Source organism: Mycteria americana, chromosome 5, assembly GCF_035582795.1.
Source record: "Mycteria americana isolate JAX WOST 10 ecotype Jacksonville Zoo and Gardens chromosome 5, USCA_MyAme_1.0, whole genome shotgun sequence".
Taxonomy (NCBI): Eukaryota; Metazoa; Chordata; class Aves; order Ciconiiformes; family Ciconiidae; genus Mycteria; species Mycteria americana.
The window spans coordinates 20,600,871-20,627,877 of record NC_134369.1 but is presented as its reverse complement, the minus strand read 5'-3'; the positions used below and the strand labels follow the sequence as shown (position 1 = coordinate 20,627,877).

The window sequence follows — 27,007 nt, the reverse complement described above, 5'->3', positions numbered from 1 at the left end:
ACCAAGCTGAGTGGTGTGGTTGACATGCCTGAGGAATGGGATGCCATTCAGAGGGACCTGGACAAGCTCAAGAAGCGGGCCCATGTGAATCTCATGAGGTTCAACAAGGGCAAGTGCAAGGTCCTGCACCTGGGTAGGGGCAACCCCTGGTATCAATACAGGCTGGGGGATAAAAGGATTGAGAGCAGCCCTGTGGAGAAGGACTTGGGGGTTACTGGTGGATGAAAAACTGGACATGAGCCAGCAATGTGCACTCGCGGCCCAGAAAGCCAACTGTATCCTGGGCTGCATCAAAAGAAGTGTGGCCAGCAGGTTGAGGGAGGTGATTCTGCCCCTCTGCTCTGCTGTGGTGAGACCCCACCTGGAGTACTGCATCCAGCTCTGGAGTCCTCAGCACAGGAAGGACATGGACCTGTTGGAGCAGGTCCAGAGGAGGGCCACAAAAATGATCAGATGGATGGAACATCTCTCCTATGAGGACAGGCTGAGAGAGTTGGGGTTGTTTAGCCCGGAGAAGATAAGGCTCTGGGGAGACCTTATTGCAGCCTTTCAATACTGAAGGGGGCTTATAATAATGATGGGGACAGACTTCTTAGTAGGGCCTGTAGTGATAGGACAAGGGGTAATGGTTTTAAACTAAAAGAGGGTGGATTCAGACTAGATGTAAGGAAGAAATGTATTACAATGGGGATGGTGGAACACAAACAGGTTGCCCAAGGAGGTTGTAGATGCCCCATCCCTGGAAACATCAGGTCAGGTTGGAGCGGGCTCTGAGCAACCTGATCTAGTTGAAGATGTCCCTGCTCATTGCAGCGGGGTTGGACTAGATGACCTTTAAAGGTCCCTTCCAACCCAAACCATTCTATGATTCTGTGATAAATGTAGTAAGGTAGTAGCGAAATAACTCCTGTTAAGTTTGAAGGCACCTTCCCATGGCTGCTTGCTTGTCTGAGGGAGGTACTGTGCATTTACACTGGGAGGTTGAAGCCTTGCTCTAGGAAGGCTGGCAGTGGCAGATGAATTCAAAGGAGCTGTTTTCCAGCAGAGCCTACCGTGGTGCTTAGGACCTGTGTCTTGATTATGCTTCAGCAGGGATAGAGGCTGAAGAAAATGGTGGCTCCCTAGCACACTTTTTCTCTGCAGGTGCCCTGCTCTGGTTCATGCTCTATATCCCAAGGCTCATAAGCCCTTCAGAGGCATGGATGTACACAGAGCAGAGGATGGATGTACACAGTGAGTTCTGGTGCTGTCTGCCCACCTCTTTCCTCTTCCCGGGCAGTTCCCATGGGAGGGCTAGGAGCAATGATCACTTCGAGGCACTAACACCAGCTAGGGCTTCACACTGCACAGAAGGACCTTCTTCCTGAGCTTTCTCATGGAGTTACTTTTGGGCCTTTTGCACCAGAATGAGCTGTTGTCGTGGTGTGTACACAGCCTTGACAGAAACTATAGCAGCATTTACAGGATGCAGCAGTGAATATAAACCTATTCTGACAGCTTCTTGCTGTCAGAAGGTCTTCACACACTCCACTGCCGCAGTTTGGCTCTCTCCCGTTATCCAGTGCACACTTTGCAGCTTAATCAAATGCATTCGTAACGTGTGTTCTGAAATCATGTGCTCTCTATTAAAGGAGGACTTGATGGCAAAGCATATTATCAAATATTGATTCCCAGAATAATCTTTGACATAGTTCATGATTCTCTGCATCTCTCTTCTTTTCTCTTTCAGCTTTCTGCTTTCCTGAATCCAGCAGAGGACCAGAGCCAGCAAGAAGAGAGGGGGTGGAAGAAAGCACTTGAAGAGGACTGAACATTTGCACTGGTGCTGTGAGCTGCTTTGGTGGTGAAAGGTCAGTGTCAAGACTTGACCCATGTTGGCTGTTGGTTTGGGGTGGGTAATGGCACTCAGTAGTTGTGTAAATCAGAACTCTTCACCTGCAAGCTTTAGAGTTCCTCTCCTGGGAAGGCTTTACTTAATGACTTCTGGCTGCTTTCTGGGCTGTGTGAGAAGTGCTGGCAAGTTGATAAGCAGCTAGAGGGCTTTTCTGAGGATGTTCAGTGGGGTAGGTAAAGTGGCAGTGGTAATATTTTCATCTTACGGAGTGGGAACTTAGAGAGGTCATGCTTTCAAAGGTTGGAGTTTAGTCTTGCTGGGAAATGAGGTCTTCAGTCAGTTTGCTGAAGATAATAGGTTATTGGCCCACACCTACATTGCACATACCAAGGGGAGGACATCTGCTTTGTTTGCTAAGAGCTGCCTTAGGGCCAGGGTTATCTGGCCGAGCTCCAGTAGACTTCAGCATAGCTGAACCTTGCCCTCCAGGCCGGCAGCATGCCCACTGGGTGCATGAGGTGGCTGTATTGGCAGGGGGCTGACAATGTTGGACTTGCAGCCCTTTGGGAGCTGCACTTTCATAGCAGCACAGGTGCAGTGGGATTTTCTGCAGCAAGTCTTTCTTGTATGTGTTGGCAAAGATGTTAGAAGTTATCTAACTTCTGGCATACAAGTTATCTACGAAATAGACGTCACTGATGTGTTGGATACCAATTTTCTTGCTATCATTCAAAAATCAATACTTAAAAATAATCATGCTTTTAATGGCCTGGGAGCTATTTCATTTGCTTTGGCATTGTTTCTTCCCCATCTATCAGACACTGCTTTAGGGCAGGTTTTGTAGAAAAAGCCTGCAGGCCTGGCTTTCTTTGCTGTTTAATTAAGTACTGTTACTGTGCAAGTTGAGGCAAATGTACTAAGCAACGTCTGTGATGACTAAATGAATGTCTAGCCAGCAGGAGTGTGTGTGTGTGCATAGGTTGTGGGTGTGTGCCTGTAAGTGCCTTTGGGCCTGCAAATAAAAATACAGTGGTCTGATGTGGGATAACCAGAGCAAGTCCTGCAGTTGAGATTTTAGGTGGCTCAGCACAACAGAACAGCTGTTTGCACAGTGCTTGTGTTCCCAGGTGCTCAGCACCCGGAACGGGAGCCAAATGGCTGTACTTCTGGTGCATTCCTGTTCTCCAGTTTGTCCTAAGGGTTCAGTCTCAGTACGATGAGAGCCCAAGAAAATCAGGCCATGGAATGGTTTCACTTTTGAAGTGACCCCTGCCTTGCCTGGAAGTCATGCACTGTGTCTTCTTACCCAGCTGGGAGGTTGTGGCTTGCAGTCAGACGGGGCAGGATGAACTCACTCTCTTTTTCTTTTTTCTTTTTTAGTTTTTTGAGATGTTTGTGTAGGTGGATCATCCTTTCCTTCTTGCTCTTCATGTAGGTGCTTCACTATTACTCCATTCTTTCATACTTTGTTACTTGCATCTCGCAATCTTTGATGTATTTGAGCCAGCATGCCTCATAAATGGTTGCCAAAATGGCTTTACCAGACAGTCCTCTCATTATAAGTATGGATTTTACTAACCCCAAAAGAGGTTGTTCCAGTTCACTGGCCAAAGTAGCCTATGCTGGCAAAAGCACTTTTGAGGCAGTGAAATTGTGTTGCTGTAGGGCTTTTGCCAATACATCAGTTACCTGGAGCCTGTCATGCCTCGAAGCTGGCATTCCTCTGTCAGCAGGGGTTCTCAGTGCAGATCATTACAACATCACTGGGTTTAGACAAAAATGAGGGTCCTGCACTGGGGAGGAAGAGCAGAGGCAAGGGACAGACTAAGGGACTTGCCCAAGGCCATGCACAAAGTCTGTGTCAGAGTGGAGAATTGGATTCAAGCTGTTCAACTCTCAGTTTCTTGAATTAATCTTCAAACTGTTATCTTTCCCTTTCATGTGCAGGTTCTGTCGCACTGTTTGTCCTTGTTTTTTTCCTCCCATCTTTATGCATTGTGTTTTAGTTAGAGCATTATTTCTCCTTGTCCCTTAAGTTGCAGTGTGTATGGGCATAGTAGGGACCTGTTGTTGATTTCTGGCAAATTACATAAAAATACCTCTCTTAGTTGTATGACTAAATTTCACAGCCTGTATCCCATGATTGCTTGTTTAAATTTAACTTGCTGATGAAGCTACTGTCTATTGGACTGGACCAAGTGAACTTCATTATGGAAGTGCTTTTGGCCTTCTAACCACTTTTTCAGTTAGCAAAGCACTTCCCGTTATGAAGCTCATGTCTAATTAATATGTTTTTATGCATTTGTAAATACGCCCCTGTGGCATAGCTCGCCATTTTCTGTCCACTGGAGAGCTTGTTCATAATTATCGATGTGATCCAGAATAGACCTTTGCCTCAGTGTTTTAAAACAGAATATAACCGCGTGTGTTAATTAATGTTGCTGCTTCTTGTCTGGTTTCAAGAGTGATTCATGTCACTTTTGAGGATCTGTTGACAGTCATAAAGATGACCGAAGCCAAGAGACCCTGGTCACATCAGTGAATTCAGGATGAGGCCCCCCCACCTTCATCCCAGTGCTGTGGTGCCGATCAACACCTCTGTGCTTTTTGGGACTGTGAGGCTCAGAGCCCAAAGTCACCCTAGCCTGCGAGGCAGCTTGTGGCTCACCTCTTCACTGCCTGGGCTCTTTGGGAAGGGAATTTCACTGGCGTCTCCTACCCTCACTTGCTTTCCCCAAAGACCAGCGTAGCTCCCTAAAGCCTGACCCAGTCTTTGCAGGCGACAGGAGGCAGCAGGCCACCCTGTGTGACGCAAGGAGCACAAACACATGGCTTCTAAAAAGCCTGTCTGGAGAGAGCTGTCTTTCCCTGAATAGCTAGTTGGGTGAGTCATTAAGCATGCAGAGGCAGCCAGTGCCATCAGCTCTGCTCCTGGCTGGGAAGGATAGATCAAACAGGAGACAGCTCTGATTGCTTTCTGATTCATGGCCTGCCATCCCTGCGTGAATCACCGTGCTTTATAAACCTGCAGCTGTTCCCTGCCAGCTTTCTGGAAACAGACAGATCCTCTCCTCCCAGCGGCGAAGCTGAGCTGCCTGAAAGTCCTGTACGCGGTGCTCAGTGGAGCAGGACCTGCAGTCTTGAGGGGAATTTCAGACTGTCATCTGAGTGCAGGTACGGTCTCAGCTCTGTGTCTGCCCAGTCCTCACCCAGAATAAGATGCAGCTTGGTCTGGGATTTCTGAGCTGTCAGATCAGGAGGAGGGACAAGTTAGCATCCCTCACTAGGGCCCAGCACCTGCTGTACGGTGATACATGGAAATACCTGTAGTGGGTTTTTTTTGGCGGGGGACATACTCTGAGGGGAAGGGGGAAAGGTTCCTGAAATCCTCTGGAACAAGAGGGGAACTGGGCCAAGGAGCCAGCCCAAGGACAGTACGCATTGTTACTGTCCCCTGGCTATATGAACCAGGGTCAGTCTCAGCAAACCTGCAGTGCATTTTCCTCTACATATGGCCCTGATGTTAGACCGGGTGGGCAAAAAGCCAGGTGCAGCCCTTAGAGTCTGTTACTGGAGGGCATCTCTTGGGTCTGGGCTGAGGTACCTGTTTTGGGTTGTGCAGGCGTGTATGGCTGTGGGAGCCTGCCTCGCTGCTGCCATTCCTGTTCTGTGGCTAAATGAAGCCTCTGGGAGCTGTAAATCTGTCACCTTCCATTAATGTTGCATTCACAGGGCGTCTTCTCATTGAGAATTTACAAGTCTGTTCAGTACATACAGTACCACCAGCATCCATTCCTCCCTACTGCCCTGGGCCTTTTTGTGCCGCAACATGGTAATTAATCTGAGCATTGCTGGAGGTTCTGATCTCTTCTGAAGATAACTCTGAAGAGTTATTCTCCTTGATATATGCCACCATCTCAGAGCTGCTCCCTTTGCCAGTGAAACAGCCCTCTGCTGCCAACTGTTGCTGCCAGATGTTATTCTAGAGAAAAATGTTTTCTTGTGAAATGGTGGCGGGGCACAGGCATGGGTGGGACTGCTGGCGTGTTCTCACCTTTGCCTTCCCTGTTAGCTTCATTTATTAGTTTCTAAAGCACAGGCCTGGCTGGGGTTTTTGAGTGGGCTGGCATGAAGCGAAAGGAAACAGTTCCCTGCAAATAAAATACAATTATACTGCAGAATGGGCAGCTGCTGTTCCCAGCCTTGGTTCATCTGGCTCTAAAGCCAGATGTTAGCAATGTAGTGGCAAAGATAATACTGACTGACTGACCCAACCTGATAGTCACTTGATGTGCAGCCTGGCTGTGCATACCCATTGCTCGCTTTCTTTACTGTCAGGTGTTTTGCAGTGGGCTTGCCAAGGTAGATGAGTGTCTGTAACTGCATGGCTGGGTTGCAGCTGCAGTGGGTCCCCAGAGGAAGCGCGCATTACTTGTGGGAAGAAGTTTTGTAATCTAAGTGAGCATGAACTCCATGCCTCTGGAGAAGGGGAGAGGCTGTTTGCCTGCCTGCTTCCAGGGAAATTGCTGCTTTAGGAAAGCATTTTGCTCTGATACGGGTGCAAGATGTTTGCATCATTCCTCACTGGCTGGTAGGGGAGGAAAGGGATGATTTTTTAATTGAATGAAGGAGAGGTGGTGTGGATTTGGTAGCACTTCTGCAGACTGCCTCACCCAGGTGATTCTGGCAGTGATGCTCTGGGCAGTGCCTTTGTCCCGTCTGCCTGGTCAGGCAGTGGTGACAATATTTTTTTTTGAGATGTTCAGAGCTTCTGGCATCAACAGGAGGCAGTGAAGTGACATGGAGCTGCACTTGCTGCAGACCTACTTCTGAGAAACCCGCTCAGTGTAGCAGATCTGTAACACTGGACTGGGACTGACCCACAACGAACTCCCATTAGTTATGTATCTGCAGTGGCGTCTTATGCTGTCAGATCATGTGAAGCAAATGTTTATGTTTCTTCCTCTTAGTAGGTGGGACAGCTGCCCTAGGAGACAGCTGGCCAGTGAGAAGGGCCATGAGAAATATGCAGAGTGAAGAAGAGAATTAATTATTCCAACATTGCTGGGGTTCAAAAAGGATAGGGCATTTGAGTGGATAACAAATACATTCCCAGTTACAGTTGTAAAGATTAAAAATACCCCAAACTTAGAGAGGGATCTATTTAAGGCAGTTGTAACTAATGCCAGTGAGTAAAGAATATTCTTTGGAGACAGATGATTCTGTAAATGTCAAAGAGGTTTCTGTTGCCACCTTCAGAAGCAGCAGTTAACAGGCCGCAGTCAGGAGCCAGATACTGGGTATCTTTTTTATCTTTATATTTCTGGATAACAGGTGTGGGATTTCATTTATTTCAGTTCAAATAGGAAGAAGTGAGCATTAGGTATACTGAAGTTTCTTCACCATAACATTAATCACGATTCATGGTTTTGGCTTGACGGCTCGTACAACAGTAGGTCTGATCCCTCCACTGCAAGTATTGATCTAAAGGAAAAGGAGTCTCCAGAAGGGACAGCAGGATGGGGAGAGAGAAGTAGGATGAAGGCAGTACAGGAAGGCCACGTGCTGGTACCATCTGCCTCCCTTTCACACTGTGTGAGGTCTCATGCTGTGTAGGTCACCCAGATGGATACAAGAGCTCTTTATCTAAGCAAGCACTGTCTAGCATCCCTGAAGGCAGTTGAATGGCTTGCCCACTGGCTTACTTCAGCAAAAGGTCAGAAGTGTGTTCTTGCAGGAGGAGAGTAGTAATGCTGGCCTTTTGGGAGAAGGGATGTGATGACTGACTCAAGATTTTCTGATTTTTTTTTTTTTTCTTTTTTTTTCAGGAACTTCCTGAGCCAGAAAGATGCGTGAGTATACAGAAAAGAAGGAAACATGTGGGACCATCTGTCTCAAGTACCTGCTCTTCATCTTCAACTTCTTTTTCTGGGTAAGAAAGTTCAGTCTATTTCAGAGGCACTGAGATGGCACTGCAGTTTTGGCATCAGGGGCACAGAAATCTTGGGCTTGATGAAGTCTTTGGCAAAAAGCACTGACATCAGTAGGACACAGATTTTGTCCTGTGAGGTGAAATCCCATCCCTTGGGCTTGCCTGCTGAAGTTATGGTTTGACACTGTAGTCTTTGACTGTCTCTAGGTCATGTTACCAAGTACAGAAAATAACAGGGAGCCTGAAAACACGCTTTGTTTTTTCACTTGGCTTGCTTTTTCAGGGAGCCTGAGGACTCCACTGTCTTGCCATTCCTCCTCTCAAAAGGGCAGAGGGAGCCCTGGCAGTGGATTGAGACAGCTAGAGCAAGGATAACAAACACCTTCTTGCAGCTGGGTCCACGTTAGAGCTTCCTAGAGTCATGCTTTCCACCAGAAAGTTACTGATGCCAAAGGATTGCTTTTCCCTTTGCTGCCTGGGACAGAGCATTGGAGTGTCCAGGTCGGACCTGTAAGGAAAACTGTCTGAGCTTACTAGAAGCTGCATAAAACCCTCCAGAAACACAAGGCTTGCAAAGAGAGAAGGGACTTCTAGGAGTCTGGTTGGCTTCTCCATGTTCATTTGCTGCAAGGGTTAGAGTTTAACCAGTGAGGCTGTTTAGCTCCTTGACTGCTTTCTCCCCAGATGTGCAAGTCTAGGAAGGAGATATTGGGCATGGTTGTCATTTATTGGTAGTATTGCTTCCTGACAAACAGTGGAAAACTTGCTGATGTAAAGCTGTTTTCTTCCCCTCTGCTGCTAGGTAGCACCCCAATAGATTTGACATTTTTTCATATTTGCTCAGATAACAGTGTGGCTACACTTGGGAAGGCTCTGATCCAAGTATGAATTGCTGTGCACAGGTAGGTGCTTCAGACAGCTTGCATCTCAGGCTGCCTGGGGTGCTAAACTGGCTGCCTTGAAGCCCAGCCCCTCCCAGTGCACCAGGGCCTGCTCCCGGTCCCAGGGAGAGTTCTGAGAGTCCATCCTTTAGTGTAGATCATCTTTGGCTCAGCTTACAGACCCGAGGCACGTCCTGGTATCCCAGTCCAGTTGCTCTGGGAGGTGAGGAAGTTCACATATCAGGTGCCCTTCATTTGTTTGCTTCTCTCTCCACCCAGCTGGCTGGTGGGGCCGTGATGGCAGTGGGCACCTGGACCCTAGCTGAGAAGAGTGACTACATCAGCCTGCTCTCCTCCAGCACATATTCAGCAACTGCTTATATTCTGGTGGTGGCTGGGGTGGTTGTCATGGTTACTGGCATCCTTGGTTGCTGTGCCACCTTCAAAGAGCGTCGGAATTTGCTAAGAGTGGTAAGTTTTGCTTGGTTTTGGTTGGGGGAGGATTCACCCCATTTTCTCTTGAACCATGCTGGGAGGGAGGGAAACATCTTGTTTGTGTTCTGCACCAACCTTATTTGTCTGTCCTAGAGCAAATATCACTAAGGCCTCCAGCTCCTAACAGCAGTGCTGTCCTTGTCCTACGGGGCAGGTTCTACTGCAGAGCATTTCCTTTCATCCACCCAAAGAATGTGCTTACCACTGCGTGGTTCAAAAGTACAAAGTATAGTCGTAATACCTGCACTTTGTGTAAGAACATCTATTTGAAACTATTCAAAATCTTGTGGCTTTTGTCTCTTCCTTCTTTCCTGCCCATCCCATATTGTCTTTTGGAAAATGGGAAGAGAGAGGAAAGTATGAGAAACCTGTAACAAAACTGGCTTTTAATGACAGTAGGTTCAAGCCAAATTAACACAGTTTTTCACTTGGTTGTCAAAAATCAGAGCATCTCCAATGAATATTTTCTTTAGTTGCAAAAAAATTATTTTAGTTTTGCTTCCACAAAAAAAAGCCACACTGTTTTGATAATCTGCTTCTTTTATGCCTTTCCCTGTGTTACTTCCTGAGCTCCCTGCTCACCCACCTACACTGAAGTTTTTGACCAGCCCTAGGTTTTCTATTCCTCTTCCTCCCTCTCAAATTTCCCTTTCAGTATGGAGTGTGGCAGCAGTCCCTTTTAGTATCTGGGCTACAGTAGTGAGTGCAGTGACTGAAATAACAATCAGTGGCTCTTTGCTTTCACAGTTACAGAAAAGGATACTGCAGCAACTCTTCACCAGCTCCTTCCTTTGCAAATCCTCATTCACCTGACTGTCCCATTTCCCCTCTTTTGTTTGGATAGAGCAGAAATAGAAGTCGTGAGCAAGCCTTATGCTTGTACCACTGCTTTGAAGGCCTGGTAATCCCTGTGAGAGCCAGAGTAGGGCCAGGAAGGGAGAGTAAAACACAGAGGACACAGTGAGTGCATTGCTGGTGCTTGTTCATTAGGCTCCTGGTCTGTAGCAGTCCATTTTGGCCTTGCTTCACTTACTGTCCATGCCAGAGATCTCCCTTTGTCTTTTTGCCTCAGCCAGAAGCTACGGATTAAAATCCGGTGGGGTTTTCTATGTTATTCTGCCACAGAAAACTAATAATTGTCTCTTGGGAACAAAAGGTCACTCTGTATCCTTACACCATGCGTCCTTTTGGAGTGGCTGGTCGTGACAGGCCTATTGTCTCTTCTTGGTTGTGCTTTGCTTTGGTTGCCGGTGAGTAATCTGCACAAGAGAGCGAGCTGTGCTTGCCAGGGCTGGGTGAGCCTGGCGGGGGGCCTTTGCCAGCTCTGAGCTCAGACAGTAATCCTGACAGCTTCACAGTCAGTGCCCCGGGGTCTGTGCCAGTCTGTCTCAATCTGTACCAAAGGCCCATATAAATATGGGAAGGAGTGCTGTAAGCAGCACTCTCCACCCTCCCCAGTGACTCCTTGGTGCTTTTAAAAATCAATTCTTGACAGCTTTGGGTGCTGTTTGTGAAATGCATATCTGGTTTTTAGTTTGTTTTTCTGTTGAAGACTCAGGAAGCTGTGAATTTTTTTGCTGCTTTTCTACCTGACTATGAGTTTTATGGGCCCATTTCAAGGCTTTTCGTAGTATTTCATTGCTCATCACTCACAGCTGTGCTACTATTTTTATGTCATTGCTTATTTGCCTTCCTCGTGTCCCTCCTTAGCCAGGTGATGTGCTGAGGCTTGAGGAGCAGATGTGGAGTTTCTCTGGCTCTGTGAGCAGGCATGACAGTGGATCTGCAGCCTGACTGGCCGTGATGCTGCAGTCCAGCTCTTTATAAGCACATAAGCCACTACTATATTATACTTCAGTCAATAAGCGTGCTTTCATACACAAAAGTATGTAAGCAGGAGTCTCAGGAAGGGACCCATCAAATAGGAGACCTTGCATGTAAAGAAAGAAGGTGGCTTTCTTCAGGCTTGGCCCTTCACACTGCCACTTCTAGTTAGCTACCTGGGACAGGGAGAAGGGACACACTTAAGTTGTGATTTCTGTTCCTGCTGCATTTCAGCCTGGAATCCTCCCACTGAAGTGAGATTGCTGATTTAGGAGTATGGTGCTATATATCTTTTCTTCAGGTAGTAGAAAGATCTCTCCAGGGAGCAATTTGGATTGTAGGCGGGTTGAACCATTCTTTGGGTTAATCAGAGAAAACACACTAAAGCTTGGTGCTTCACTCAAACACTTGAAGCTGGATGGAAGAAATCTGGACCCTTTAGATCTTGAGGAGACACCAGATAGCCCTGACTCCAGCTTGGAGCCAGAGTAAGAGCAAATTTTGCCCAGAGCCCACCCAGGTCCAGGCATGTGTCTGCTACAGGCCTTTGGGTGATCCCACATTTCTGACTTGTTCCGCAGCCTCTTGAGAAGTGAGTAGGGCATGTCCCTGCAGCTCCGTGCCAGAGTTGGCCTGCTCCTCCCAGAGCAGACCTCTGTAAGAAAGCCCTGCACCTCCTGATGAGAGCAAGGAGAGCAGCCCTGTGCTCTGTGTGTGTCCAGAGTGAAAGCTGCTGCTCCCCTATGTCAGCATGATACTTGGAAGTGGTCCTGAGGGAACGATGAGACTGAGATAAGCATTATGATGCAGTGTATCAGTAGAGACAGGTTGGATGCGTGGGTGGCAGATGCACTAACCTCCCTTAAAAGGTTTTACAAGGGCCTTATGACTCAAATTTTTTAAGGTCTGCTGGATACATGTTTGTTTCTATCCACCATAAGCCAGCACAACAAGCCGAGTTGTGGTGACACAACTCAACTCTACCTGAATGTCCTGACATGACAATGCAGAGAAGGGAAAAATAAATAAAAGAAACTTTCCAGTTCATTGGTGGTTCTCAGCATCCTGCCACCCTCCTGCCCCCTCCTTGGCAGAGAGATGATGTCAGAGCAGTTAGGGCATAACTAGGTCCCAACAAAAGAAAGCCAGCCTTTGTGTGAAGGCATGCCAATCCTTTCTTGCCCCCTTTCAACCTCCTGCGAGTGTTGGGACCAGCCTTTAGCTATCCTGCACTCCACTGGGTGACTCATTCCCCTGGTATGAATGGGTACGTTGTACAGGCATCTGCAGAGATGGTCAGTGTTCTGCTGCAGGGGAGACTGTGGGGCTGGGGAGTGAAAGCCTGAGATTGTGTGCTCAGATTAAAGCCCAGTCTGCAGATAAAACCCAGCTGTCCATCCTTCGCAGCTGCTGAATCCCAACAGGGGCAAAAGAGGAAGCCCAAGTGTTTGTGTTGTTTTACTCCTGCAAAGGGGCTTGGAAATACCTAGTGAAGAAGAGTGCACAGTGGGAGTGTAACCCTTGTGCAATAAAAGGCATCTGTGCTGTGTAGGTCAGCTTGCTGTGTCCAGGTCTTCACTGTCCTTCTTTGTGCCAGGGAGAGATGGTTTCATGTCCAGTTACATTTGTAGGGAGCCATTTGCTTCATCCCTTGGGAACAGCCATTTCTTAAGGTCAGGGGTAAAACAGAAAATGGGAGATACTTTGTTCTGTCCTGGGGAGGCCAACTCTTACAGGGACTTAGCCTGAGGTCCTTGTTATGGCTGGAACTGGTGTCTCTTCAGCTTTATTTACAGAAAGATGAATTTAATAGCAGTCATAGAACAGCCTGGATCTGTAAAGAAACTGTTCATTGCTGACCAGGAGCAAGGCAGGGGCTGTATGTTGGGACAGGGGTTCTCCCTGAAAAGCTCTCTTTGACCCTAAGGAGGAAGTGGCCACATCACCCTCTGTCTTCAGGCCTGCTCAGTACTTTTAATCTTGTACACATGTTCCTCCTCATAGATTTGGCATCCCTTCCTGTTTGTGTATAGGAACAGTGCTCCCAAACAGTTTTCTGTACCGTCCATTTGATTCTCCTTGTGTTAAGCAGGGCACATACCTTTCCCTTTCACTGCCATTAAGCCCTTTTAAGAAATAGTCATGTTCTCCTCTTAGTCTTCTAAGGGCTCTTCTCACTTTGGTTTGAGATACTGAGTTTTTCCCTCTAGATCCTAGTTCAGTAGAACATACATTCACAGTCCTGAGTGTGAATCAGTACTAAAGTCCATCTGCTTCGATAGTGCCCTTCAGTTTGTGGTTGAGCCCCACAGAAGTCACTGGGAACATAAATCTTATGGTTTATGCTTATGCTTAGCTGGTCTGCTATATCCTTGGTGAAATGGGCCCTTTGTTGCTTTATTGAATCATCATTATAACATACATTGCTCCTTAGTAACTTGGTGAAGTGCCTTAAACAATATCATAAAAAGCAAAAGTTTCAATTTTTTTTTTGTATTGATGTCAGAATTGGATGTTTTCTATGGTATTGAGTGTAGTAATCAGGTTATCCAGCAACCTCAGTTGCTTGCACTTTTCCATTCTCTACATCCCTCTGGCTCTGTGAGTTAAACTCACACTTGCTGGTGCTTGTCTTCAGTTATCCTGTGGTTTGTTTTTTTTTTTTTTTCCTCAACCTGTGGGATTGTTCCTTTCCTACCCTATTGAGGTCTTAATCCCAGCCCCTGCCTTTAAACACTGCTGCAGAAAAGCATCAATGAAGACAGTCATGCGTTTTACCAGCTAATGAAAAGCTGGCTTCTGACATCTCCTTACATTCTGTTGTAATGTCCTGCTTTTCCCATTATTTTACAGTACTTCATATTGTTGCTGTGCATCTTTCTCCTGGAGATCATTGCTGGAATCCTGGCCTATATCTACTACCAGCAGGTGAGTGGACATTAGTCCTTAGAGACTCAGATCTAGGAGAGAAATCATCCCATTTCTCCAGCCAGAATTGGACTTGGAGGCTTGGGACCTATGGTCTGGTTGTGGTTCACCTTTCCACATGTCTGTACTCGCTCCCCTCCCCATACAAAAGACTTTGGATTATTTAGTGGTTTTGACAAAGTGGTGGTGGTTACTCTAGGGAGGCTGCTCAGCTTTGCTGCTCAGCTCCTTCCTGTGGTTCACTTTTGTGCGCTGTTTTTCTGCAGAGCCTTGTAGAATACAATTTTTGAGGCTGTGTAGATCTAGGAACTCTTCTAATGCCCTTCAAGTCATAGTGCAAGCAACTGAAATCACATTAGTGCCACTTAGTATATTCAGGACATAGGAACAGTTCCTGCTGCATCCAGCAAGCTAGCTGCCATACTTTTGAATGGGCAAAGATAATGAATTGTTCAGCTGAGAGGTCCTTTCAGGTCAAGAAGTTTGAGGGCTTTATTTAACCAGCCCAGCTGAGGGGCTGGAGAACAGCACGGGCTCCCAACAGCTGCAGTTCTAGCTTGGCACTTTTTGCAGTTGCAGGGAGCAGAGGCTTAAGTCATCACTTTGTTTTTAAAGGGAGTTTAACCACCAAGGCACAAACAGCCTGCAAACTTGCCCTCATGTCTGGAAATTGATTGGAAATGGCAAATTAGGATTGTTGTCAAGCGGCTGTCTGAAAAGCAGCCGGACATCTCATCTTGTTGGCTTCACTGCCAGGATTCCTTGCCATTCCTTTTTCTCTTGGGCTTTCTGTGCTTTGCCTCACTAAGATGGGCACTGGTGGTTTGCGAGGAGCCAAAGAGCTGTTCTGGCTCCTGCCAGGAGGGATCAGTGGTATGAGTGTGCATATTTAACAGGGAAAGATCAATCCTGGCAGGCATGGCGGGAAGCCAGGGTCTGTCCATCCATCTGTGCAAAGGCACAAGGTTCATATATGACAATGGATGAAGAGGAGCTGATCCTTAGGTTGAAATAAGGGACAACATATTCAGAGCTGTATCCTTGAGTGCTTTAGATTGCTTGAAGGCATCTCTGATCAATAGCCGCACTTCCCGTTGCCCTCTGGCTGACAAATCCTCCTTCTTTCCTGGTTGCAGGCTGCTTGCTCTGTTTGCCACTGTTTTTATTTCAGCCCTTGCTTTGGTGTCTAAGGCTTGCAAGTGCGTGTCTAAACTGTTTCTTTTGTTATCTCCATTCCACGCTGCAGTTCTTCCCCGTGAGCCCGCAGGTAACTGCTTTTCTCCCAAGTAATAATTCTGCTAATGGACTCTCCTCTTTATTTGCCTCTGATGCCTTCCAGCTGCTGAACCTTTTCCTTTCTTTTTATTATACTAAGTCCTTTGCACTTCTCTAGAGCTTTCCAGCCCAGGATCTCAAAACATTTTGCAAATATTAATGAATGAAGCCTCATATCTCTGTGAGGTAGGTGTTATCCCCATTTGACAGATGGGGTTGGAAAAAACAGTTTCAAAAGGAGAATAAACTGCAGACTGTATTTTGCACAGTTGTCTGACCATAACCAGATGTCTGACCTCTCATTTACTACTAACTGTGTAGAACAGAAGGTGTATAGAGAGGTTACCCACCTGTTTCATTTATTGACCCCATTTAAAATGCATGTTGATGTTGTTTATTGGTATAGGGAACGTAGAATTTCACAGGTGTTGGGCTAAAGCAGTGTTGCTGTATGAACCAGGATGACAAAAAAAAGATGCAGCTCTTTGGCACTTTTTGGCTGTCACCTGGATGGGTGAGAAGAATTCAGCTAGATTAGAAGAGTCTCCGCAGGAATAAATGTTTGAATCCAGTCACCTGAACGTGCCAGTGGTTTATGATGATGCTTTCAGAAATTCTGTACTTGCAAAATCAGACTTCATCTCTCTGTCACTGTTACCAAGAAAGGCCTTGCAGTACTTCTGCAATCACACGCTTAATTCCCTCCTGTGGCATCCTTTTTGATGCCAATACAAGAGCTTTTCAGACTATGTGGCTTCAGTCCAGCATGCCCAGGACTCTTGTTTTCCTGCTCCTGGACAGAGTGATTTGTTTTTTAGTATTTTGTCACAGGCTTCAGAGGGAGAATACTGCACATGGTCTCATAGGCATATTCATATTTAAGCAGGCACAGTTTTGTATTCTCTTTTGATGCAGGCATGTCTTGGCAATCTTATATATTCAAGGTGAGGACCCATACAGTGATGTGTGGTGCAGGCTGAAATTTGGTCCTGAAGCACCTCCTTCCGGTTACTAAAATGGAGGCATGATCTGTAATCAATTGGAAATAAGCCTGCCAGTCCAGCCTTGGAGGATGATCTTGAAGGAAGCCATAGTTTCCACTAGGCTCTCTGCTATCCCCTTGGAGCAAAGGCAATGAAATGTATGCAGGGCTCTGGGTCGCTCTGAGGGATGAGTTTGCCTTGTGATTTTATCCCACTTGTCTATTCCATTCAGCTGAGCATGGAGCTGAAGCAAAATTTGAAGAACACCATGACCCAGAAGTACCGGAAGGAGGGAGAAGAGAGTGTTACCAGTGCAGTAGACAAACTGCAGCAGGAGGTAGGTATCTCTAGACGCAGGGAGAATTAATGCAATTGTAGGGCTTAAAATCAAATACACAAAAGGCATTGTGGGCTCTTGACCACCAACATACAGATGTTTCTTCTGTATGCTGAGTGTATGTTCTGCTTCTTCTGATTCAAGGTTGGATGGGGTGCAGGGCCTGGGCCATGCAACCAGCAGAATTGCGTGGTGTCATGTCTGAATTGCATGCCCAGTAGCACTGGGGAAACAACATCTGAATTGCTCCCAGAGTGAACTGGAGCTGCCAAGTCACTCTGACAGCTGTTTCTACTTCCCACTTCAAAGTTTTGGAGAAATTGCTGACATTTTTCATTAAGCTCCTCAGTACCCTAGAGAGCAAGATGTAATGAAAGAAGAGTGTTCCTGCTGCTGTTGCTAGCTGTGCCTGGCTCAGGGGTGGTTCAGGTTAGGGCTGCCACAGTTCTGACAGGCTTTCCCACAGAAAGGACCCTTGTGCACAGGCACTTTCAAAGCATGGGGCCTACTATACACATACCACCATAGCAGGTGCATTTGCGATAGTAACTGGTAATTAAACTTACCCTGTTATCACCATTAACGCTCCAGTCCAGTGGTTAAGAGCTGAGGCAGCTGCAGGTGAGCTCTGGTTACAGTTCATCCCAACAGTAACCAAAAGTCACAGCTGCTGAAAGATGGATGAAGCTGGTATTTAATGGCTATTTTGGGGACTCTTAACACAAAAGTCACTAATAATTATAGTAGCGTAAAAAAAAAAAAAAAAAAGCCTGTGAGATAGCTGGAGTCTCTCTGCAAAGGAGGGTGAAGCCCAGGGCTTGGTGTGGGAGGCTGGAGGGAGAAGGAAGTTGCAGTGTTTGCAGGCTCAGCATTTGCTCTGTGTGCATGCAGTTCAAGTGCTGTGGGAGCAACAACTACACAGACTGGGCTGACAGCCTGTGGATCAAATCTCCAGAGGCCAATGGACGGAAAGTCCCAGACAGCTGCTGTAAGACGATAACTGACCTGTGTGGCCGAAGAGACCATCCTTCCAACATCTACAAGGAGGTAAAGAGTAAAAAGGCTTCAGAGCTGCCTGTCACAAAGTATGTAAAGGAGGTGGGCAGGGAGTGAGGGTGTTGGGTTATTGCTGCAAACTGTTGGTAGGCTTCAAAGTCAGTAGGATTCCTTAGAAAGCAGGATTCATTTCTCTAGTTGAGCATTCAGCCATCTAGGTTATTATTTTTATATGTAGATATAGAGAAAATAATAAGTTATATTTGATACTACAGACTGTGCTAGTGATTAGGGGGAAGTGGGAGAGGTTGTTGGTTCTGGCAAGAGACTTGGATGTGAGCCCTAGGTTTGACACAGCTTCCTGTCATTGGAATTATTCAGTGAGGTGCAAATGGAGATACTTCTGGTCCTTGATTGAGATAGTGGGATTTGACCTACAGGATGAAGAAACACCATATGGGGAAGAAAGAGGGCCCCGTAGCAGACAAATTAGGCCAGTTCCAGTGGGCTGCAGTTTGGGTTGAAAAGAAGGCTGGAATTGAGGTAGAGAGGCTTTGTCTCTTTTCTAGAAGAAGCAAATTGAATCTGAGACTACCTGAGTAAGTAAACGGGTAGCTCTCAGACCATTTATTCACCCAGTTTGCATAAGGCTGGTAAAAGTTCTTGCGTTTATTTTGGCACCCTCCAGTCCTGTCACCTGGCTTTAACTTGCTCACTGTGATGCTCTCTATGGGGTAGCATAGTCCTTTTTCTCATCAGCACCTTGGCTGGCTGTATTGAGCCTGGGGAGCAGCAACTGGAGCTTTTTCCTCGTTCCTGTCCCCCTGACAGTTAAGGAGGACTGTGGATCAAGAGGTGGCCTCTTCAGAGCAGGTGTTTCTTCTCACAGTCTGTGCTTAGAGAAGGACTCGGAAGAGGAGTGTGAATAACATCTGCATTAAGCCAAGCAACTCAAAACAGCTTAAAGGAAACCAACCATCTATCTTTGTGGAATGAATAGGGAGATGAAGTCCAGTCTTTCTGATCTACCAGAGCCCCTCTTACGTCCAGCTGCTTGGCTGGGTTTTGTGCCTTCCAGGCAAGACCAAACAAGGAAGTGCAGAAAAGAGTCCAAGGGCTGAAGGGGTGTTTCTGAGAGTGGAAACCCACAACCATTTGAGGGGCAGGGCTGGCAATTCCCATCCTCTCTGTGCTGCGTGAAACTGGAGGTGGCTGCCCAGCTGCATTATTAAGAGAGGCCCTGTAGGCTGCCACATGTATTGGGCCAGCTCTAGAGGAGAAAAAGCTGTAAGAGGAGGTTTGGATCCACAGTCAGGTGCTGCATATCATGATATGAGGTCTCAGTCACAGTTCAGAAAGGATTTTAGTGGCTTTGGGGAAGAAAAACCTAGAAAAGGGTCAGATCAGGGAAAAGGAGTAACTGTTTCATATCAGGGCAGCTGGGGCTGACTCTAAAACCTAATGCAGGTATGGGAAAAGTGAGGCCTTTGCTGTCCCTCCCTGGAGGACTGCGTGCTCACTCCTTCCCTCTGCCTGCATGCGTGTAGGTTGTCTGTGTTCACTGTAAACTCCTGGGGCAGGAGGGCCCCCAGCACCATTGGGGCAGTGCTGTAGCCTACACAATAAATCCTCTGATGTTACCATGGAAAACCTGCCTCAATAGATTAAACAGTTTAATTATTTAAAGGAAACTCTTCCAAAAAAAACCAACCAACAGAGAATGCTCTTACTGACTTATTTTTGCCATATGACAACAAAAACTTTGGCTTGAAACAGGGAGGGAAAGGTCATGCTGCCAGCCAAGGATGCAGTTGCAAGGCAGAGGCAGGCAGAGCCTGGCTTTCCAGGTTCACACTGAAACTCATTGCTGTCATAAATAGCAGTGGGAGGAATTTACTCTTAAAAGGCTCCTGTCATGTTAGAGTTCTTGGTACTGGATCCACTCAGCAGCATTTCCTTGGCCTTTTGGCCTGATGGGAATAAACACCCTCTCCAGGCATGTGCTAGGCAGCGAGTGAGGGAACCTTTCTCCACATATCAAAGAAAAATTACATGCTCCCTCTGTGTGACGTGGCTGGTTCTTCTTCTGCTTTTCTCCTGCCCAGTTAGCAGCCACCTTGGGTTTGTTTGATGGTTCCTGAGCCAGTAGGTCCAGAGCAGTACAAAACATGATGCAGTTTACATCATCTGTGTAGCTTTTCCAGTGACATTATGGGAAGAGATTACTCACAGACACTGCTTTTTATAGCAGTGCTTTCAAAGGTCGCAACCATTGGATTAAAGTGAACAAGAGGTTAAAATGAAGCTGATTTTCCATGTCCCTCCTTTCACCCTGCAGAGCGGTTGCATTACCAAGCTGGAAAACTTCATTCAAGAGCATCTGAAAATTATCGGGGCAGTGGGGATCAGCATTGCTTGTGTGCAGGTAAAAGGACTGAGTGGAGTTTTGGGGGTGCTGGGCAGAAGTTAAAGGACTCCAGAGCTGAGGGATGGGAAAAAATCAGATGTTTTAGGCTCTTCCTAGCCTGGCAAGGAGAAGTTGCCAGGTACTTCAGGGACCCGAGGATTCGCTAGCTCCAAAGCAAAAGCCTCTTCTGCCGGTCTCTAAAATTTGCTTCTGGTGAAAGAGTGCAACCAGCTGGGCAAGGGGGAGAGACTTCTGCTGCAGGGCTGTGGGAAAGGCAGCGCTGGCCATGGCAGGCGGTTTAGCAGCCTGAGAGAGACCTCTTGTGGGGATGTGCCGTGATTTGCCTGCACAGCTGAAGAGCCAGTCTGGAGGAGTTTCCTACCCGGGTTCATTAGGATTATTTTAACTCATCCAGAATTTCTCCCTCAGCTGTATCATGTTGAAGAACGGCACTGTGGGTCTGCAAATGATCTGGGAGAAGGTGGTGAATAAAGGGGTAGGACATGGATGCCCTCCACTCCCATTTTAGAGGGGAGGGCACAGGATATTCTTCCAGATGCAGATGTCTCTGGGAGTTCCTCATCTTCCCCTTTGTTCTGGCAAGTAGACAAATTACACCCCAGAGAAACTGCTGGTGATTAATTACGATGATTATGTTCTCTCCTGCTGCTTACTGCAAGCTGGAGTGTGGTATCCCCAGGCAGGAGCTAGCTGCCACTCAAGTCTGGGTCCAGACTGTTAGTTTACAAGCTGCTGTCTCCACTGCATCCATTCTGTTTTTCCATGCATTTCTCTCTTCTGTTTACACCCTGTAGATCTTTGGGATGATTTTCACCTGCTGCTTGTACAAGAGTTTAAAGCCAGAACCATATTAATAGCTGTGGGAACTCTGTCGCTCCCCCTCTCTGCCACTTCCCTTAGCGCCTGCCAACCTGACCACTCTCCACCACCACCACAGAAGTGTCTGTAACCTGAGGACTTGGCTCTGTAATTAAATGCCTCTCGAACTGTGCACTGCCTTACCAGCCCCTTTGGGGAAAAGTCACCCTCCTTGTAGTGTACAAGGCAGCCAGGAGTTCAGTGGGCCCTCTTCATTGTCAAGAAACAAAAGAGCGCGGATCTTCTGCTGGAAGCTTTAGCAAAACAGTCCTTTGATGTAACTATGAAGCAAGATTTATCCAGGGCCATTTCTCTTGAGGCTTTTCCTGCGCCAACATGAAGGTATCAGGATGCTATACAAGAACCATGGTTTGCTCTCTGAGAAGTGGCTCAGCAGCACCAGGCATTGACTGTGAGGACAGATGATGTTTCTGCGCTGAGCTGGAGCCAGAGCTGAGTCTCTCATACATGGAAAATTTCTCTCCCTCCTCCCAGGTGCGCACCAATGTCCTAACACAGCTGTTCTCCACCTGAAGGGATGCCTGCCTGGTTGCTTGGGGCAGGAATTACTCTCCCTGCTGATTGGGAGCACAACTTGGTGCAGTTGAAATCTTGTCATGACTCTGATTTTGCCAAGATGTGGGTGCCTTAGGATTTCTCAGCCATCCTTCCTCCTCTTCCTTGAAGCTTCCCCCAACACAGTGCCATTAGGAGCCACAAGAGGCCTTTTGCCTCCTAGTGATTCTGGAGCAAAGACGATGGACTACTTTCTAATTCCTTTGGATCTAGTCTGTTTTACTGTGTGGCTTCCAGTGTGAGTGAGAAAACTTTGTTTCCTCCTACCTATCCCCTGCTGAGGTTTGGTGAAGAACTGGTCTGTTTGTGGAGCTGGCATATCTTGCTACCCTTTGGCCTGTTTGGTTAGTGGAAATACCTTGTCACATCTCTTACATGTTGAGAGATGCTCTTGGCTTGATTTTTCTAATTAAAACCTCCAGGCTTGTCTCTCTTGGGCAGGAAATTAATATATACAAATGTTTTATGAGCCTCCAAAGAGCTCATTAATCAGCTGAGGGTTCTCTGGCTTTAATGAGGTCTGGAAGCCCACTTTACTGGTTACTGCTGAGAAGGTCAGGAGAGTCAGCTTCAACCAGTTGCCCCAGTGTACTTGGTAAATTCGTAGTGCTGGGTTAACTGTCTGTTTGCTGCAGAGGAGTAGGTTTTAATTAAATATTCTCTCTGCATTGGGATCCTGCATACATACAGGACATAGACATCACTGCTGCTGTGGACTTAGTGCCATCGTGATGCGAACAGGGTCTTAGCCTGAATTCATAGGATCTTGTGTGTCTCTTGTCTTGTTCTCACCTTCCTCATATGCCTCTTACACCCATGAAGCAGAAAGGGCTGTGTGGTTTTGGTGTTGCTAAGCAGTCAAGATAAGCCCTTTTATAAACACAAATTTTATTCCCTCTCTTGGCCTTTTAGTGGTGCCGGCTGAGCCCTGTCCCTTGACAGCAGACAGTTAACATGACTAAAATGACCCAGACTCCTAAAGGGTCTTGCAGCATCGTGGGGTTTTTAGTTCACAGAGCAGAAATCTTGGACTGGCGCTAGAGGGCGACGAGTTAAAATTCAGAGCAGGTCAATCTGAAACTCCCCTATCAACGTCAGCCCCGTGAAATAATCCTTAACTAATGCAGAAAGAGAGGTGGAGGAACTGAGGTGTATCCTTGGTTACACAGCAATAGGAAAGAGAGGAGAAAAATCTAAATTATTGTGTAATGACCTAAAGGAGAAATCTCTAAATTATTTCTTGTTTTATAATCAAGTTCCTGACAAGTATTGACTACTAACTAAGAGGAAAATATTGAGCAAGTTGCTTGAAGCAATATTTCTGGTTTCTTAAGCATATCTTCATAGGTGCCTTCGCCCATTCCCTTCAAATACATTGTACAGGGCTGGGAGAGGCCAGGAAGAAAGAGATATGAACAGTAAGTTGGCTTGTGTCCATTGAGTTGTTTTATACTTTTTCTCTGTGTAATAATATTCATTGCTTTTTTTTTAACCCAGTTTAAGTTGCTGGCTGATAGAAAAAATAAAGCTTAAGATTCTGTAATTACTCTGTGTAGCAAAATTGAAGGGGTACCGTGAGCTGGGTGGGTTATATGGATTCCTCAGATCCTGCTGCAGAGGAGCCAGTTCCTCAAGAAGCAGCTGGTCTGAGGGACCAGGCTGAGAAGGAAGCTGGGGAAGAACCTGCTTTGCATCACTGATCTTGCCAGCCTGGTTATGATCTGCTGCCACAGGGTGCTGCAGACTGCTCCTCCACGTGGCACCTTGAGAGCTGAAGTTGCAGACCCTCAGGGTACCAGGTATTGCATGTCAGCTGTGGTCTGTGCATGGAGGTGTGTGCACCCAGTACTGCTCCAGGGCCTGTGGTGCACCTAACTGCGCTCACTGGGATACTTAGTGACTGGGATACGAGGCTCTTAGCCTTGTCATACAGGCTGCACTTTCTCGTCACGTGCAGGGCACTGAGGCAAACAGAACAGGGCCTTTGCCATTGGGTAACTTGCATTCACCTTGCTGGCCCAGCTGCTGCCTGTGATTACCAGTCAGGTCTGCTTAAGAAGACCAGTTGAAGGTAGGAATTGGCTCAGGGCTCTTCTGTGCTCTCCTACACCCTGTTTCCACTTACCCCAAAGACAGTGGAAATCTTTCCCCTTTCCTGTCTTGACTATAAGGACATAGGTGGGCTACTGCAGTGGGGCTGCCTCTTCCAACCACTGTGGGGTAACAGGGTGTATGTGGGTGCTGTGTGCCGAATATTTGCTCTACATGCTGTGGAGTAGCTTGTAGCCACCTTGCATCACAGACATGTCAAAAAGAGGGAGCAGATATGTGCCCTTTTTTATTACCCTTTGGGATTTAAGGTTGAAAATTACACATTACAAGTTTCAAATATGCCTATATCTGGCCAGATGGAAACGCTTGCCTGCAGCTAATGGGCATGGCCACTCGGTGGCTCTCAGGGCTCAGCACAGCGCACTGTGAATTCATCTCCTGTAATTAAAGTCAGTCTATTTCAAGCTGCCTGGCTCTGTGGGCAGCAGGGCCATGGTGTTGCCAAGCCCCAGGGAAGCGCAGTACAGGTCATACTGGTGTTCCCTTGCCTGGAATGGAAGGTCACTCCTTCCAGCCCTGGCAACGTGCCTGATTTTCATGCTGCAGCAAGGTCATGCAAGACTGAGACTGAGGGCTTGACCTGGCCTGCACTCAGCTCAGAGCAGGAACTTCTGCTAAAAAACCCCACAAATGTGTTGGCATATGCCGAAGGGACAGACCTGGGTGGCTCAGTTGTGGCAAGATGAGCCAGTGCCACTGCCATGGTACCGCTGCAGGGAAGGCAGATGCACTCCTGAGGTGCATTGGGTTAGGCAGGGATGTGGTCATGTCCATTTATGAGACCTTGTCCCAAGACCTGCGTGCAGCTCGGGCCGTGGGCCACCCATTTTCAGGAGCGGTGAGTTGAAGGTGGCGTATGAACGAAGAAGGCGGCATAGATGGCTCCCTATTAACAGTGAGTCCCAAACAGCCGCTGGGCCAACTTGACTGTTCTGCCATGGCAGAAAGAAATGCCTGCAACTCCCCTCCTTGTGCCTCGTCCTGTTCCCCTCTGTGTCATTAGGGGTGCAGTGTAGCTCCAGTCACCCTTTCCCACCCCAAAGGGAAATTAGCCCCCCTTCTGCAAGACTGTCATGGGGTGGCATCTGTGAAGTCTGTAGCACAGTGTCTTTTAGCCTGAAAGCAAGAATTGCTTAAAAGCAATTTATCTTGTTTGAATTGACTTCTGCAGTCTCTTTTGAGTGCAATTACCTTCTTACAGCATCCCTTATGGGCTGCACAGCCTCAGGTCTCTGGATGCTGCTGCCTCGCTTGAGGCAGGAGCACAGATTTCTCCCCCTCCAGGCCCAGACATTTGGGCTCTGGTAATTGCCCTTTGTAGCAATTAGCTCAGCCAGTGGTCTGCTCTCTTGGGGTGCCTGGGTAGTCAGTACAATTTGCTCAGGAATAAAAGGGAAAACAGATGTAGCAGTAAATAGTTTCTGCAAGGGTCCAGCTTTGGGGCAGTCACCCTGTTCCTGCAGTTTCAAACAAGATGTAAGTATTTCATGTTCCCCTGCAGGACTCCTAACCCAAACCAGTTCTAAAACATGCCCTTTCTGCTCCTGCCATTTAATTGGGAGGAATTTTCCCCCCAGGGACACCTTGGTGCCCCTTTCTTTCGCCATTTATAAAGCCTCCCTTTGGTGGTGGTTGTAATGTCCTTGTTTTCATGCTGGGCTGCAGCTGAGCAGGGCTGCAGTGGTGGGGAGAGAAAGACTAGGAGCAGGCAGTGATACTCTCCTCCCTGGTGAGACAGGACAAATACACCCTGCTTGGGAAATGGCAGAGGGGAATGCTCTGTCCTTTCCTGCCGTGAAACCTCCGCAGATTTCCATGTGTATGTGTACGTGCATGCATGCACCCCTGGGAGAAGATGCCGGGTGCTCTGCGCTGCTCCTTATCACACAGCGCCGAGCAGCAACAAGAGATGCCTCAAGCAGCAGTGTTGCTGAATTGGGGCACAGGTGTGTGTGAGCAGAGACTGACAGCTTCTCCTGGTGTGGCTGGTTTTGCTGGGGGGTCCCGGGCTGGCTCCTGCGCTATTAAAGGGTGGCTCTTCAGGCTGCTGGCTGTGTTGCACCGTGTCTCCCCAGTGAGCTGCGTCTGCAGGAGGAGCGCGTCTGCCTGCCGCTTCTCTGCGCCAAAGTCCGGTCGGGAGGAGAGGTGGCAGCTGTGCTGGTGGCACCACCCAGCTGGCCGAGGAGGCAATGGGGAGCAGACTCATGTGGTGCCTTCAGAAATGACAAATTCCTTGCGGGGAGGGGGCATGATGCTCTCAAATGAGCTATAATCACATGAACAGCAGAGATGCTGGTGCCCACCAAATTCATTCAGTGACTCATTGCAGCACAGCGGATCATCAGGCACACTAGGGTTTTGAAGTCCTCTTACTCCTTCTAAAGGAGGCTGCTCCTCATGCTTTCTCAGCTGCCTGCATTAGCAGAAAGGATGCTGCACGCGCTGAGGCCATCGGGATCAGCAGCTTTATCTCTTCTGATTACTGCTTCTGCCTGCAGAAAAGGAGCTGCTGAGCATCAGGCATTTCCAGGCTTCATTTTTTTTGAGTAGCAAACTGTCTTGCTGACAAGGAAAGAGCAGTTTCTGCCTACATGGAGTGTAGAGAGAGCCAGTGCCCCAGCAGGGCCTGATCCTGCCAATGGCTGCTGTGTCCCCCCACTGGGACAGCAAAACCTAACCCTCCCCCCTTGCAGTCCCAAAGGTGGCTTCGATGGCTGCAGCACATGTCTCCAGCAGCTATGGGGGGGAGCATGAGGGTCACACTGAGCCCCTTGCACCCCTCTGTGGTTAGAGGCCAACCCAAACCAGGCATTGACCCAAGGGTGCAGGGTGTGTGGAGCAACGCTTCACAACTTTGACCATATGTGTGTGCACATATAGCTGTATCTATATATCTCCTCCTGCCATGCTGGAGGTTTTCCACTCCCTGCAGGAACTTTTGCAGGTGAAGTTTATATTTTTTATTTTGCTCGGAAATGCTTAAAACCCTTTACCCCGGAAACCTGCCACTATAGAAATGTGCTCAGTCCTTCCAGAGTCATGGTCCCCCTCTCCCTTCCCAGGGGAGGGACATCCTCTCCCCTGGGGGGTCAGCTGGCAGCCAGGGATGCTCCCTACCTGCCAGCAGTCACAGCCTTAGCCTCCCCTCTTCTAAAGGGCTCCCCAGCCCTGGATTAGCAAGGGACCAAAGCAAATTGTACCACACAGCAAACAGCTTTCTTGTTAACCTAGCGGTGCCCCGTTAACGTTTGGCTGCATGTCTCCTGCCAGCCACTGGCTGTAAATAAATAGGCATCTGCCTAACAGCACCTTGCTGATGACAGGAGGCAGGCGCCTGCATCAGTGCACAGCCATCATACTCGGGGAATGTGGGGCAGTACCAAAAAGCTTAAGCCTCTTGCTTTGTTTTACAGCAAGTATGTGATGGATGCTAGGGGACCCATGGTGTGGGGGTGTCTGTGCAGAGAGCTGCCTGCGCTGCTCAGTAGCACGCTGAGCTGCTTATAGCACATATTTTAAGTATTGACCAAGCCTCCTCTTTCCTGGGA

At 47.6% G+C, this 27,007-nt stretch overlaps 1 protein-coding gene across 1 annotated transcript in view; it reads left to right on the top strand.

Moving 5' to 3' along the window:
* The window catches only part of CD151 (CD151 molecule (Raph blood group)), a 38,462-nt gene extending 15,577 nt beyond the window's left edge, over positions 1 to 22,885 (top strand). Inside the window, exons 2-9 of the mRNA XM_075502368.1 lie at positions 1,730 to 1,850; positions 7,663 to 7,766; positions 8,927 to 9,118; positions 13,820 to 13,894; positions 16,385 to 16,489; positions 17,381 to 17,536; positions 19,824 to 19,910; positions 20,708 to 22,885. Coding sequence (XP_075358483.1) covers positions 7,683 to 7,766; positions 8,927 to 9,118; positions 13,820 to 13,894; positions 16,385 to 16,489; positions 17,381 to 17,536; positions 19,824 to 19,910; positions 20,708 to 20,767 — 759 coding nt within the window. The 5' untranslated portion in view covers positions 1,730 to 1,850; positions 7,663 to 7,682 and the 3' untranslated portion in view covers positions 20,768 to 22,885. The remainder of the gene's footprint in view (positions 1 to 1,729; positions 1,851 to 7,662; positions 7,767 to 8,926; positions 9,119 to 13,819; positions 13,895 to 16,384; positions 16,490 to 17,380; positions 17,537 to 19,823; positions 19,911 to 20,707) is intronic.
* Positions 22,886 to 27,007: the final 4,122 nt, after the last annotated feature.